The sequence below is a fragment of the Vanellus vanellus genome (assembly GCF_965231255.1).
Source record: "Vanellus vanellus genome assembly, chromosome: 5".
In the NCBI taxonomy this organism is placed as follows: Eukaryota; Metazoa; Chordata; class Aves; order Charadriiformes; family Charadriidae; genus Vanellus; species Vanellus vanellus.
The window spans coordinates 54,718,830-54,735,217 of NC_138910.1; the positions used below are offsets into that span (position 1 = coordinate 54,718,830).

Below are 16,388 nucleotides of genomic sequence, written 5' to 3' on the forward strand. Positions count from 1 at the left end.
TGCTACAGATCATAAGCAAGAACCCATCATTCCCTTCTGGGAACTGTTCAGAATAATCCGAGCCAAATTTTCTTCAATGAATACCATGCTATCACTAAAGAAAAACGCATTGTTATCTGGCATTATCAAAGTATTATTAATGCATTATTAAACTTGGGTTATTTCCTGAAGGAAAGGAACTGCTTCAGAGCTGCATTTCCACTGCCTGCTCTAACTGAATGCACATTACTTGTTTGTGGATAAACTTGTATTCCTGTTCGCTTTGTTGTCAGCAATTGCCTGTTCTCTGTTCTTAATAATTGAGATACTGCTGTCACTTCCTTTACTGAGACAATTCCCACTTTATAATCACATCTCCCTCCCACACTTCCCAATTATACTTCTCTAGCCTATGTCCACACCAATTTCATAAGCAGTGGGTCTTCCAAAACCACCAACCTTTCTCTATTTCTTGCCCACAACTCTTTGTCTGTCAAGCATGCAGCACATTTTAAATACATGTATACTGTTACTGGTCACGTCTGTCTGCAACCAGTTCGGGTTTTGGAGACATTTTTTGTAGTGTGTTTTATTTTCACTATAATTATCTACAGTGTATGTTGTCCTTCCAAATACTAGTTTAAAAATAACAAAGTATTAGTTAGGCTTGGGACATATAAGGCTGAAAGAAGTTCAGTGACGGCATTAATATGATTCATGAAGTTCCAGCGACCATACAGCAGACAAATGAATCAAGACTATACACACAAAACTCAAGAGTATCTTTTGCTCCATGCCAGACATATTTGAGTGACTTTTCTGTCTCTGCTTATACATCTGTCCTCAACACCACATTCATTCTCAATTTTATTTGGAGGACAGTGGGGTTTCAAAGGGACCCAAGAAGATAAAAATCAGAGTTACTAAGACTTTGCTTCCAAAATGACTTGGAGAGCTAGGAACAGAAAAGACATTTCCAAAGGAAACAAAACCCCACTTGATGCGACAGGCATTACCTCCCTTCCCAGAAACGCGTTTTGGATTCTTGTTGCACTCCCTCCTAACCGCTGTTTGCATCTGGCTGAGCCAAGCAGCTGCTGCCCGGGAGAGGCTACGCTGCAGCTGGTACTTGCTGGCTGCTCCTCTTTGGCTTCCACTCACTACACATCCAAGGTGTCTCATTGCCTGGCTCCTTCTCTTCCTTCTTCGCTCAGCCTGCTTGCCTGGATGCTGCGCCTCTGAAGCACACACACAGCCCTCTGCTTCTTTACTCTTGAAAGTATGTTCTCACACAGGAACAAAACTTCCAGGCGTTGCAAAGCAACGACAGTGAGAAATAATGCAGCAATCAGAGGCTTTGGTGGAAAATACTCTAAGGCTTTTATGATCGAAACGCTTTTTAAAGAATTGCTGGCCTTTAGCTGCGAACCTAAAAAAAGTTTTGAGCTTCCAATTACTTAAACTTGGAGCTGTGTTGTTCTTGTACGCATGTATTTTGATGACCCCAGGATTAAGGTAAGGCCATTTGCGCTCTACAGACCAACACACGTCTTTAGACTTAATTTTAGATTATTAAATTTCTCTCTGCAGGTTTTTAGACTAAGCAAGAACAGCTCTAAGTTGCTACCAAATGCAACATCTTCCCCAGCTGAGTATCCAGAAGATCACAGAGAACCCTCCTCCCCACCACCTCCCAGTCCCTTTGATAGTCAGCTCTCGCTGCTCCCCACCAAACAGAAATATCCCATACCAGGAAGGATGACAGTTAAAGATAGACCAAAAAGAAAGCTTGCTTCACTGTTTTCATAGGCACAACAGGACTTTGGGAGGAGGAAATTCTCTCTGACACAGAGAAAATCCACAGTTTAGCCAGAAAAGAGGGAATCTGTAACAAAGAATGCAGCAGGCTAGACTTCATTTTCACTAGCAACACTTAGATGGAAACAGGAGGTTTTCATAATGGATTTTCAAATTTGAAAGTCACACGCAGCCATAATTTGACGGAGGCTGGCTCGCTGAGCTTCAGGACATGTTGAAGCATAATCACGCACACTGTTTGCTTTCTCAAATTTTCCCAGGGAGGCAAAGGTTGGCGTCACAGACAAGACAGGCTAAAGGGTGACCTCTGCTTTGAAAAAGACAGGCAATTTTATCACGGATACTATGCCCTTATCCTCTGTTCTTTCAGCAGCTATTATTCTCAGCATCTGTATACAATATAGGACAAGATTTTAAAATCCTAGGATCCTGGAATAAAATTATTTTTCCTCTCAATAGCTAAGGTCAGGTTCCCCAAGGAGAAAGGGGAGTTTATAAAATCTTTCGAAAATCTGCGTGTTAACTTGCAGCAGTTGCAAACCCACAGGACTCAAACATATAAATTAGCTACTGTGTCTTTAGGAGCAGCAGAATTATGTGAGTCTAACCATTGCATTTTATCTGAATGGAAGACCAAATTATATATCCCAGTCCACGGAAATCCACAAACAAAGTCAACAGCAGAAAACTTCCATGTTCAGTAAAAACTACCCATTGTCAAATGTAACAAAATACGAGTAAAGCATACTTTAGGACTGAATTTCTGGCAACGAAGCATCATCTGAAGCCAGCTTCTTATAATGCAGTTTTGCCTGCAGGATGCAGATGGCATCAAGAGCGCAGTGAATTGGAACCTGCCTCACTCATGCCCTCTGAATAAATTCAAACTATTGCCAGAACTGCGTGTGCAGCACAGCAAACTACTGCTATACAAGAATGTCAAAGCCAGGCATTATAATCTTTTGCTGCCTGAAAGCAATGTATCATCCCAAATATAATTAACACAGCACAGGCTTATTACCAACAAAAGCAAAACACAACTTACATATTTTTATTCCTAGCACATTGAGCGTTCACACAAAGAAAGAACAAAAGTTCTGATTTAAATTTGGCTTAATCACTTCAGTGAAAATTTGTTTGCAGAACTTGAGAAATCCTTAAATGTTCATTGCTGATGTTGGCTTGTAGGACCAGAAATTCACATCCATAATAATACGTTTCCCTGAAGCTCTATGATTTAAGTGCCATGGCACTGCGGCAGAAATTTACAAGGTGAAATTCTGGTCCTACTGAAGTTGGTAAAGGCTTTGCCATTGATTTCCAGAGGGCCAGCATCACTCTTGCTCTAACAAATAATAACCAGAATCACCTTTTAATATCTATTTTTATACTGTAAGATATTGTATGTGTGCAGCATTAAATGTCATTGGCAAACTTTGATATCAGGAGACATTTGTGCTTTGAAACAAATAGAGAAAGTAGTGAGAGGGAATGCTAGTGGCCTTCTAAATTTCCCAAGTGAATCAAACTTTAAATCCTGCTTTCCTTAAGAATAGTAATTACATTCTTACCCTAAAAAAAAAAAGTCACTGTCCTTAATAAGCCCGCAGAGATGTCATCAAAGGGTCACTGACAGAATCTTCCAGGATGGGGACATCTACTGCTTAATCACTGCAAGTTGTGGGAACTCTGATCCTAACCACAAGAGCGTGGTACGATCTGGAGTGGCATTTATGGGCCAAAGTAATTGGAATGGATTTGTTTTCTTCAATGATTTTACTCAATTACCTTTCAAATTAAGCTAGCTATTCAAGTAATTCTAGACACAATCTCAAGGTCTGAATACTCCACGGCAAAACAGATGTGAGTTCTGAGACAGAGCTGTTTCAGTGCCAGACTTACAGGAGAACTGTATGTTCTAAGATGTCTACCTCCCTGATGACAGAGCACGTTATACCAACTAACTTGAATTTTGCAGCCACACGCCACCGGGGTTTTAGAACAGATCAAGCAGACTGGGTATCACAGACGTTAAAGGGCAGAAACCAAAGGTGTTGGCAGAGCAAGACTCTCAATTCTGCCTCTCGGACCTGGGAAAAATGGAAGGAAGGTTCAACGCTAACTGGAGACTCCAATGTGCTTCAGCAGAGCTCAAACTGCCGTACCCTTTTCACAAAAGCATGGCAACTTGTTCTCGGTACTTGCTGTCCAGACCCCTCAGCTCTGAACGTGCTCCCAAAACCAACCCAAAACAGCCCAACTTAGATGCAGCCTGCAAAGATGTAGCTTCCAAGCGCTGGAGCATTTGGGGACAGCAGAGGGCCCAGGTATGAATATATACTACTGGGAATGTATATTATTACATTGCCAGGTGTCAGTTTCTGCAATGCTAAATGACTGATGAAAACAATGGCTTCCTAAAAGTTAAGCAGCAAGAAAAAAATAAAATTAACAAGTTAACATCTCAAGAAATACATGGTAACGATCCCTGCCTATGAGGGATGTTGGCTGCTGAGGCCTGGCAGAGCTGGGAGACAACACTGCCTCAGTTCAAGAATTCTTTACTCACTCGCAGTTACATATTTCTTCTTGTTTAAAAATGACATTACAGATTCCCCTGGCAATAGCAAAAAATGAATGTCTCTAGATTCCCAGAGTGAAAGCCCAGCTTCTTGTATGGACTCAGCTGATCCAAATACTACTTTGTTTTCCTTTCTTCTCCTTCAATAAAAAAAATAAAATCAAACTCCAACTGTAAACATGAAGACATGCAAGCCTTCCGTGGCAAGGAAAGAAAATAAAGTTGAAGAGATTATATGAGAAATTTGGTCTTACAGGTACCAAGCATCACCAGAAGATGTCACAGCACTTTTGAGCTTTGCTCCCCTTCCTTGCACATTCAGAAGCTCTGGCTAAGTCCTACTACACGAGAGAGGCATGGGCAGCCCTAGAAAACGCCATTTTCTAGAAAATCCAAGGAACTCAGGGCACAACTGTAGTGTGAGAACTTGCAGAAAACACACAAAAATGTGTTACATTTCAGCCTATGCACCCAGGAGAGATGCTGGGTTATGTGACACTGCACACAGAGCAGAAAGCATGTGGAAGGAGGATCCCAGAGAGATCAGGTGGAAGGGATCTCTGGAGATCCATAGTCCTACTTCCCACTTGCAGCAGGACCACCACCAATACCAGAACCATCCACTCCCCGGGACTCTCAACTCGATGAGTCCTGTTCTTTTGTATATGGCTATTAACAGCTTATTAAGTGCTTGGGAGTGTCTGCACAGCAAACAGCCAGAGAGGAGAACAAAACCTATCATCTCCAGGCCTTGCCTTCTAACTTGGACAAGTGAACAAGCGACAGAAGTGAACTGTCCCATAACACCGAGGAAGAAATCAGTCCCCCCTCTCAGCTCCTAATCATCAGTGAAAATGGAATTGTGGTCCAAAGAAAATGAAGTCAGCAGCCCTCAGAAGAAGGTGAAAGGGCATCTCCCTGGCTGGGGCCCTGCTGATGGCACCCCTCGGGCTGTGCAGGAGTCCTTTCTTCTGCACTCACAAAAGAATCCAAGCAAGTCATTTAAAAGTGCCTCAGGGCAGAGCTTGTCACTAGATCAGGTTTGCCCTGTTAAAATAATAAATGAGGTAATGCATAAAACTGCCTTCGATTTAAGGACATTTCATTCATAAAACAGAAATACTAACAGCTTTACTACCAAATACACTTCATAGATGGTTTAAAAAAAGTCCCTGCACCTCTCCTTGCCATAAAGCAGAGCCAAGCTGCAGGGGTTCTGTGACACAAGACACACTCTGTTTCCAAGGACAGCTCTGCAAGTCGAAATTAGAGCTGACAACTTCAAGGTCATTAATCTGACAGCGTAAACAGAACGTATGTACCAGTATATGCAGTCAGGTGGACGAGAGCAACGGCTGCAAGCGAAGAACTAGACAAACACTATTCTGCTTTTTGTTCTGAGTTTCCAGAAAAGCTTTTATAATCAATTCTTCACTCACTTCTACTCATCCTCAGGATATGTGGAGCCTGGTGCTGGATATATTTGCGTTGCTAGCTGAAAGAACAGCAGAACATGCCAAGCATTTAATAACAAAATTCCAGCCTTGTGACACAACCCAGTAATCCCAGGACTGGAAACTAACCTCATATTTCTACTCAGCATAAAACCCTAATCCTAATAAGAGCGCTGCTATTTTTATTTTGCCTGAACCTTTTCTAAAGGCACGTATCTCACAAATTAAGAAAGTTACCACAGACCAGGTCGAACAGGGTTGTGTTACCCATGTACATATGGCATCTACAGATTGGTAGTATTATGACAACACAGAAACTGCTAAAACTAGTTACGCTTATCTGTGTGCTCTTACACAGAACTGGTTGTAGCTGGATGAGCTGTTGTAGTGGCAACTACCAGTCCCCCACCACGTTGGGACCCCTTCTCAGGACACTCCTATGATGAGGAAACAAATGGAGAGTTGCAGGGTCCCAGGAAAACCATGGCTGGGCACGTACACACATATAACAATTCTCATCTAATACCACAACTGCAAATTAGCAAGGCAGAAGACCTAGCAAGCCAAGAACCCAGGTTCAGGCCAGCGACAAATATGCAGTATAGATATGTCTAAGGACTCATCAAGACCTCTGCAAAAGGGAAGGAATAAACTCTCCCCACCCCCAGCTGGTGTTTCAGCCTCTGTTTGCCCTGATCATTTCCATCACCAGATCCCAAGCAGGTTCTCACTACTCCAGCTGTCCTGGCTTCAACACCACTCGGGCTTGCAGTACAGAAAGTGCCATCGAACACCTGGAATACCATTTGAAAACAGCTTTTCTGTCACTAACTGCGCTGCTGCAGATGTGAGGATGAGCCTGACAAAGCTGCAGCACAAGCCAATGCTGCATCCCAGCACACACAGCAGAATTGCTCATCTGTCTCAACTTACAAGTCACAAAACAGCAAAAAAATTGTGCCAGTGCACAGAGTCCTGTACAGCTGCAATATGTGACACATAAAACTGCAAATGCAAGTTAGGCAAAGATAGAAGTAACATTATGTTACGCTAGCAGAAATAATTTGTGCACGGGGTACATTTATTCCTATAGCCAGAAGCGCAAAAGGTTTATACCCCTATTAAATAAATATCCAGTTAACTACTCTAATTATTGGACTGCTACCATGCGTAAGTGTTTAACCACAGGGTTCCTGCAATTTTGCCCAGTCTTGCCCTGGCACCGCAATGTTTTATACAAAGCTCTCTTTCCATTCCTAACTGTGATGGGCGTATTTTGCAAAGACCATGATCCAGCCATATTATTGTAAAGGACGTACAGAAGCATCACTTATGAAGAAATAAATTTAGCTTCAACCCTGACTAGGTCATTTTTTGTATTAGAAGGAAAGACACTCAGTGTTAGAAACAGTCTTATGAATACACATAAAAGGCCAGTATTGAGCAACTACTACACTTACTCTGCGAAATGACACAACATAGAATGTATCTTCCCTTCTGCGAATAGCTTCAAAAAAATCTTGATAGCTCCTTGGAGAGGCATAATACACTTGCAGCTCATTCCCTGAGTTCCTGCTGAAATAAAGAAGGGGAGAAGGTAATTATTTTAGACAAGAAAGTTAACTTCAGTGAGGCAATCACTTTAAAGACCTGCTTTTCAAAAGAACAGCAGCTCTTCATCCATTGAAAGAAGCATGAGGAACATGAAATACAGATGAAGACAGTGAAACTACTGGGTATTTTTTGAGAGTTCAAGGTGCTTTAAAGGTCTTGCTGTGGGAAACTTCTCCAGACTTTATTCATGCTTTTGAGGCTGGCAAAAACCTGCTTGCTAACTCAACAGCAAAAAAAAAAACCATTTCAAGTCAACCTAAAGCATCTGAAAAATTGTGATGACTTCTGAAAACAGATTTTAGAATGTCATTCTGAAATAAAAAAAAAAAACAAAACACTTAATATTTTTAATTTTTTTTTTTACTGCTAAGGATCCAAATCACTCAAATGGAAATTAGTGCAAAGATAAGCATAAATAGAGCTTTTCATTTACTGTCAATTGACAACCCTACCTTACCTTGCATCCACATTTTTTTGTTTGGTTTTTTTTTTTTTTTTTGCATCTCTTTGGTAAACTTAAAGATTTGCTCTTGATTTTCAATTTAGACAGAGGAGCAAAAATAAGATATTCACATAATTCTGGCTTATCTTTTTCACAATTCTCATTTTATGTGTATCGGATACGAGGAAAAGACACTCTAAACTATTCTAAGCAAAAACACTGGCAAGTCATACAATCGCGGTACTTATCCACTGTTTATCTTGGAAAGGTGAGAAATTCCTAGCACATATTGCTATCATGTATACTTCCCCAATCCCATTCAAAAATAACATTTAATCAAATTGGAAAGCTGTATTTACACAAACCATTAGCTGGACCATCAACCAGTCATTTTAATTCTTTCCCACTTTAATAGCATACTGTCTGTTTGCAGTGTTTGTGGCAAAACCACTGATCAGGCTACCCCTCCCAAGCTGTCTTCTGCTGACCCAGATTTTAAACTATGGCGGCTAATTTAGATTATTTTGGTGTGTTTCTAAAATATACATAACTGTGCACCCCAAACAAGGCACAAATCTATCATCAAGTGATTTTCTTGAGCAGCAGTAATAGTAGACCGTTATTATCTCCTCTTCTACTGCTAATATAGTCCTGTTGCAATCGAAGGACTGCAGCTGCCAAACCAGTTGCCCTTTAACAGGATTGGGGGTGTAAGTCCTGGGGGATCAAGAGCAGGCAGCTCTACCCTATATATCCTCTTTAGCAAAACTATGCAAGTGAGGAATCAGATCACAGCCTTCACACGCAGGAAACAAAGACTGGAGCTAATTTGAGCTCAATTACTCATTCATAATAACATGTAGGCCCACCAAACCACCCCTGAGATTCAGCATTGAAGTTTTACTGTGATAAAAGACATCACACCCACGCATTGCTCAGTAAAACACATCCTGAAAACTGAAACAGGTCCCAGAGATCCGTTTGCTCGCCCACACTCGAGGAGATGCAGCTAGACCTAAAAACCAGCCTGTTATAACTCTAAATCCAGCCATGGGAGAAAATTGTTCCAAAGCACTTGGAAACGAGCAGGCCTTTACAAAGCTGTCCTGGTCCACAGAAAAATTCCAACACTAGTCCCAGATTCCAAGTGATACCAGGAGATTACAGCTATTACACCATACCTACCTTTTAGCACCTAAAGGTAACCACATTGGACTGCTCCATGAAAGGAAGGGAGGAACTTAAGATCCAGAAGCAACTGCAAAGCCACCAGTTGTTTTTGTAATACCTTACCGTATTACAAGAAAGCATCACATTAAATTGTGTATCCAAAACAGTGGTGCTGAGTCTGGCCATTTATTGGGAGACCAATGAGTCTTTTTTTAAAAGCTCGAAGGGCACTCTGTTGTACATCACCGAGCACTAGGATGTTGCATACGTGCTTGTTTTAAGAAGGAATGAGGTTGTGGACACAGTACTTCATGCATCATGAACCACAATTTTAATAACGCAAAAATTTAGAAACAGGAAAATAACTGGAGAGGCCCAGTTTGATATCTGAAGCCCTAAACACACACTTGCAGAAAACCTCAGCAAAATTACCTCTGAAGAAAGCGAAATAGACTATAGAGAGCTTAGAGGTTTTAATGATTTTCTTGAAATCATCTTAATTTTTGTCTTCCTCCTCTGCTCCGACTTCACTGCAATACTTTTCAATTCATCAATTTTCTTTTGAAATCCAGGACCAACATAACTATTCCTGGAGGTATTTAAAAGATGGATAGACCATGGTGCTTCCGGACATAGTTTAGTGGTGGTTTTGGCAGTGTTAGGTTAATGGTTGGACTCGATGATCTTAAAGGTCCCTTCCAACCTAGATGACTCTATGATTCTATGACAAAGTTGGTATCATCAGTGCTACAAAGGTAAATCTAGATCCTGCTGATGTCCTCCTGTTCATGTATCCAGGTCACCAACAAGGATGTTCTAGAAGGTAAAGGTCACTCAATTTCCAGTCACAGCACAGGTACTAAAAATTAAACTCCTTGACTGTATACTCCACAGGGGTAGCATCAATGACAAAACTGAATAAATAGCATCTTTCTTGTCTGCCCCATCGACGAGGCACAAGTGCTGCAGAAAGGACCCGGGGTACTGGCAGGCAAGCTGAATGAGAGCCAGCAGGGCATCTGGAGGGCAACTGCATACTGGGCTGCATTACAGTCAGGGCCTGGAGCACAGGATGGACAAGGAGAAACAGGAAAGAGAAGGAACTGGGCTTGTTCAGCCTGGAGAAGAGGAGGCTGAGGCGGGGTGTCTAAGTGCAATCCTCAGCTTCCTAATGGAGATTACAATGGAGATGGAGACAGTCTTTTCTAACAGACACAGTAAACCTGAAGTTAAACCTCCTCTGAGTAGGAGGTTGGACTACAGATCTCTAGAGGTCCTTCACAACCTAAACTACTCTGTGATTCCATGATTCCATGGAGCATCTAATAGCTGATGGCTCTGGGAGGAACTGGAAGTCTGTTCTATGTTCTTAGCAGTTCCAGGACAGTCACAGCACGCAGCTGCAATGACTCACTGGTCCTGTTCATTTAAAAATCATTCATCTGAAAAAAAAAAAATCTCACTTCCTTCTGAGCACAGCAGACTATTCCATGAAGAGCTGTATGATGTTGCAGGCTGTTTCTAACAATCCAGATTTTTTTTTTTTTAAGAGTAATGCAAGCATGTATGTTAAACTGCCTTATGCCATTAGGTTTGTTCGTCCCATCTTCAATTAAAACAGGTACCCTTCATCTGTCTGTAGAACTAAAAAAGCTTTTTCCTTTTTTTCTTCTAAGATATATCAAAATTTGGCAGCCTGGTTTCCATAACATTTGCCTGCAGCTTGCTATTTTCTCCCAGGCTGATCCTGCTTTCAAAGCGGCAATGCAAACAGAAGAGCCACAGCTGTTACTTTCAACTGCAACATTTCAGGTGTTCTTCTCAACAAGAAGTCCCCTTTATACTACATTTTACTCTTATACTCCTCTTTGGCACTTCAAAGCAGAGAACGTTTTAAACAGTGTCACAGAGATTCCAGGAGAGAGAAGTACCGTTTCCTTAAGTTTTTCTCTCCAGTTCTTCCTGTCGCCAGGGAAGAGGGACAGGATAGGTATGGCAGGGGGCAGGCAGGGGGCATCATGAAACTCTGGATTAGTGTATTCTAATAATCAATAGAGAAAATTGGGAGATGAAGACAAACCATGCAAATAGGATGTAATGATACTTTAACTTTGTCATAATAATTTGGTGCTAGCTATAATGGTTCTATTATTGAAGACAGAGAAACCTTTCTCTTACCAGACTCGTGTCCCTGTGAAACCTTCTTATAAACTAATGATGTTCCCCCAGATAGTCTCAAGAGAGTTCCCTCTTTTTTTTCCCAAAAGATTCAAATCTGTTTAGGAAGGGACTCTGCAGAACAAAGTAAAGATCTCAAGAATCCTTGGTAGAAAGACCCCAGAAGGGCAGAGCTGTGATAAAGGGGTCCCTTTAAGTGTAGTTTAAATCATTAGAAGCAGTTATTTGCTAAGGGACAGAAATTATGCCAATAAAAGTAGCTAGCACCTGGCTTAAGAATCCCAACAAGGTGGAAACCGGCATTTTTTTACCACCTGTTGGTGAAAAAATAGGTTATTAAGTACAAAGCAATAACAAAGGTGTTGTTCTGCCTTACCTGAGGCTGGTGTCTGTGTAAGGCATGGCCATTAGCTGGGAATCTGCCTTCTCACTGAGGGAGCTCTGAAAAAGGAAGAAAATTAGAAGATGACACAAAGTGAAAACAATAAGCATTTCCTTGGTTTAGCACTACATAAAATATGATGCGCATCTGTAGCAGAAAGCGAATATATAATGGGCTGCAGAAGTTAATCAGTGCCCTGCACAATAAAAGGGCATTTTTCCACTGGCGAAACATGACTAACTGAAATGGCCAGCAATCAAGCTGGAACTGCAAAAATGCAAGTGTTTTAACACAGCCAAATTTGAAGTCACAAATTCAGAGACAAAGAAGGGAGGCCGACACCATACACAATAGTTGCACATGTTGTGTCACCCAACTGCAAAACTTGTTACCACTCATATCAGATTTGCAGAATTCTTCTGAGGTCATGTCCACTTTGTACCTCTGCCAAAATATACGACCCATAACACACTTCTGGTGTTTGAAACACTAGAAGCACTCAAACTTGCCCTACTTAAATGTTCTACCATTCTTCTTTGGACACCAGCGAGAAGAATCTGAAGCTTAATATCCAATATTTTTTCTGTATAAAAGCGCAGTATTTCCCACATTGTTAATTTTAATTCCTTTTAAAGCTGTTATTAGCTCTTAATCAAATGAAACACTTTAAAAATTCATGGTCTTAATTACACCCTTAATTACATGGCATCGGTATGCCAGGTAGATGAAAGGGATTTTAAAAAATGGGAAATATGAGCACAAATATCTTAATTCTGTAGTCTTACCAAAACCATATCCCTCTAGCAAAAATATGAAAAAATGAAATAGAAATATTTCAACAAAACCAATCAGCCGTGCCCCTTAACAATGAGCCAGATGAATGTGCTGTAGGTTGTATTTCTCTCCATTAACCAATTGCTTATCCTTATCCATATGCCTTATCCATATGCCTATCCATAGACTTATAGAGAAGCCATAAAAAGGTTAACTATTGATTTTATTTTAGAAAACTCTGAACATATTTTGATGACTGCTAAAAAAAATTAAGAATGTCCAGCCTGAATCCAAGAGCAGGAATGGAAGAACTCTAACAACATAATAATCAACCAAACCCAACAATTTAAAATGGGAAGTGTTGGGTACCCTAATTACAGGGACCATGGCTACTTTTTTCTATAATGACAAGCGTAGACAAGTAAAAGAGAGTATTTTGTTAAGTTGTCTGAAATTATCTTGTCATGCTATTCACTCACAAGTATAAACCTGCCTACCTGCATAACCCGTGCTTTCTGCTGTTGGTTATTTGACAACCTTCTAGACCTTGTTCGTTCCACTTCATGTCTATGAACCCATCCTCGAAGTTCATGATTCAGCCTAGAAAAACCCACAGCATTAACAGATGTTTCAAAGAACAGTGGCAGAATTTTTTAATTTTAGAAAACAGTTTAACTAGCCGCTATAAAGACACTGCAGACTACTACTCTTTTACCTTATGATAACTTATCTTTAATGACAGAGTAAGAAAATATAATTGCAAGATCAAATTTATGAGGGAATCTATAAGGGAATATCTGTAAAGTATTGGGATCATGGATGTTTCAACATAAAGCAGATACAGTACTTTCTTTTGCCCAGTGAACAGTCATTCTGAAACTACTGGGAGGACTACTGAAATTTAAATCAAAAGTTGATCACGTCAAGGCAAAGTATTGGTTAAGAAGGCTAAAATACAGCAAATAAATCCAAGAGAAAGAATGGACAAAGCAGAATGGAGATAAGCTTAGTGACATATCTATGGAAAAAGTGGAGCTAGGTGTTTTCTAACAGTGAATAAAGCACATCTGCAATGTCAGGTTCAGTCTGCTTGTATTGGAAGCTGAAGGGTAGGAGATCATCTTTTATGCATTTCAGATGGAACAGGCTTTTAGATGGACCTGATTACCATACTATGAATATTTCTACATATGAAGTGATTTCTCCTTTGAGTCATGAAAAACCTCCAGGCAATCAGAAAATTTTTATTTGGTTATTGCCAAATGATCAGCGTGAAAACTGAGTGAAAATCATTACTAAAAATATCAAAAGAATACACAGATCCAAGTCGATATCCTGTCTCTATGGTAGTAGACAGACGACAGTGCAGACACTTACAGAGGCACTGGTCACATACTGGATGAACACTATGAATGGATAATAATATCATTCACAGCTGTCTGTCCAGTAGCACTCACCCAACCCACAATTTATAAGTAAACTTCTTATAAAAGCTTAAATGCTCAGAAAAGGTTGTTTGCTCACCTCAGCGACTCTGTCCGGTTGATCAGGGGCTGACAGGGGGGTGGGGGTGGTGAAATATATAACAGTGGCTCTTCCGAGACTATCATCAGTGCTTTGTTATCAGATACAGAACGATCATACCTGGTAAAAAAAGAAAAAGACATCAAGAAATCCCTTTAAATAGTTTTTTATGAACCTTTGACCAAATCCAGAGAATAAGCACTACTATCAGCAAACCCACAAAGGTTACAGCTGCTCCCATGGGACCTTTGAAACAGGTGAATAACAATTTCTATCAAACATCCAATGGTCTCAGTCAATTCCCCAAAGGGGTCCAACAGCTCTCAACACAGGGAAGACAGATGAGCATTAGCAGATGTTGGACGTCTTCCCAAACTGGCCAGATATTGAAAGAAAATGCAGCCTGTAAAATATTCCTCATAATATGTAAACTATGAGATCTCTGCAGAGACAACATTCTCTTTCATTCCAGAGCCATGCAAGATTTGCTACAGAAATACTAAATTTATTAGCCACTAAAACCATGCAGATGTAAAGACCATGAGCTATACGACAACGGAGCAGCCACAAACTATATTACAGCTAAGTGGAGAAGATTTACTTCTCCAACAGTCTCCAGAAGCTAGCTCGGCTTTGGTAAAAAGTGAAAAAGAGCATGTATTGCTATACAAAAATCCACAGCTTTCTTAGCAACACAGCAAAGACTAATATTCCTTTCTTCTGGTTATCTGTACCTCCTGAGGGGTTAACTACTTATCACTGAATACCTATGATAAGTTCCTCTCTCGATAGGGTATCAATATAACAGCCTTAGTCCTCTTGGTTTTGACAGACTTGTAGCTCCTAAACTTCAGCTTCCTTCTGAAAAATGAGGCATAAGAGCTTATGAATGCCTTATTCACGTTCCCCTCCCTTTCCCAGCTTTCTCTCCATCTTCATGTCTGCTTCTCATGTTTACTTCATCTAGAACTGATAAAGGAGAATATGCAGCAAAGAGCTCACAGCTTGCCAAAAAACCAGGGTGAAAGAGTGAGAGAAAAGGAGGAGGTACAGGCACTAGCATGTCCTCCTAAGAGAACCATTCTACTACTATGTCTCATAAGTCATGGTCTGAAACGTGCCACATAGGACACAAAGCCCTCACCATGGCTACAGCCTTAAAATGCTCTTGATTTATTGCGTTCTTTCTGCATGGCAAAATACATTAGGGCTTTCTGCACATCTGTGCCTGGCTTTGTTCAACCAGCCAAAATACTCTACTGGAAAGGGACAATCTGATAGGATAAATCTTGTAAGGGGAAAACATGAGCTGGATTAGCCAGACTTCAATCTGGAGACAATTATATGTTCACTTATGCACTGAATGCTAGAGATCTAGGACGCTTGAAAGCAACTATATAATTAAATAACGGGTATGCGTAAGGATGGACTTGGAGATTTCTAAAAAAGTACAGTGCTAAATTCAGAGTATGTTCTTAATTGTGAAATTCCCCAGTCTTCTCTTGAGCAACTAAGAAAACAAATGCTCCAGCTTGAAAAGTAAGAAAAGATAGATAATATGACAAATACCATAACTATGCCAGCTAAAATAAAGATCAGGGAAAAAAGCAGACAGATGAAGAACTGAAGAAGGTCATGAAAATCTCCGTGACATACACTTGTTAATACGCTCTCTTCCACCATGCTGTCCCTAACACCATACAGCATAGTCACATGTGCACTTCTGAAGCTCTATGTATTGGGTAATCTTGGAGATATAAGATCATATTCATTTGAAAAGCAACCTGGTAAACTTTGTTAAATAATAAAAAAATAAGACAGATCAGCTTTCAAAACACTGTGTTTGTAAACTCAGTTGCTCTATAAAAGCAGCAATAACACTGGCCAAAAAGTTTAGCAAATGGAAGGGTAGTGAGGTCTAAGAAGCACCGTTGCCCTCTATCACTTGAAATACGTTAAAGGTTTTCATCTCACCTATTCTCAGGAATGATGTGCCCAGGTATTTTCTGAGCTGTGCTGGACTCCTGGCTAGCTGAGAACTCCAGAAGATTTCTGGTCCGGTGGCTGGAACTCGCCGTGGAATCAACCCCATTGGGATCCTTTTCGAATACACTGCAAAACACAATAACCATAGTAAAATACATCACATATGTAAAGGGTCTGCAAGACACTTTACTTAACGTGTTAAATACTCAGGTGGATAAGTTTCTGGCTGCTGCTATGTTACATGGATAAGGTTCATGCCATACCTAACGTAAAAACATGATGTCTTGTGTCACTATATTACTGTCATTCAAAGCATTAGTAGAGACAAAAGCAATTCTGTTCTCTTCTTCGGTATTAATTGTTCAAAGGATTTTGATGCTCTGGTTTTTGTATTCCTCTATAAGCCTCACCTGATGAAACTGAGATCAATCTGTTTGTAACCTAGATCTGCAGGCATAAGAAAATTACCTATATTCAAAGTATCCC

General features: G+C 40.4%; 1 protein-coding gene across 1 annotated transcript in view; it reads right to left on the reverse strand.

The window, feature by feature from the left end:
- ATF6 (activating transcription factor 6) overlaps positions 1-16,388 on the reverse strand; it is a gene marked incomplete at its 5' end in the record, with an annotated part of 82,235 nt that overhangs the window by 39,465 nt on the left and 26,382 nt on the right. Inside the window, 5 exons of the mRNA XM_082484032.1 lie at positions 7,293-7,407; positions 11,613-11,677; positions 12,890-12,992; positions 13,917-14,036; positions 15,891-16,028. Coding sequence (XP_082340158.1) covers positions 7,293-7,407; positions 11,613-11,677; positions 12,890-12,992; positions 13,917-14,036; positions 15,891-16,028 — 541 coding nt within the window. The remainder of the gene's footprint in view (positions 1-7,292; positions 7,408-11,612; positions 11,678-12,889; positions 12,993-13,916; positions 14,037-15,890; positions 16,029-16,388) is intronic.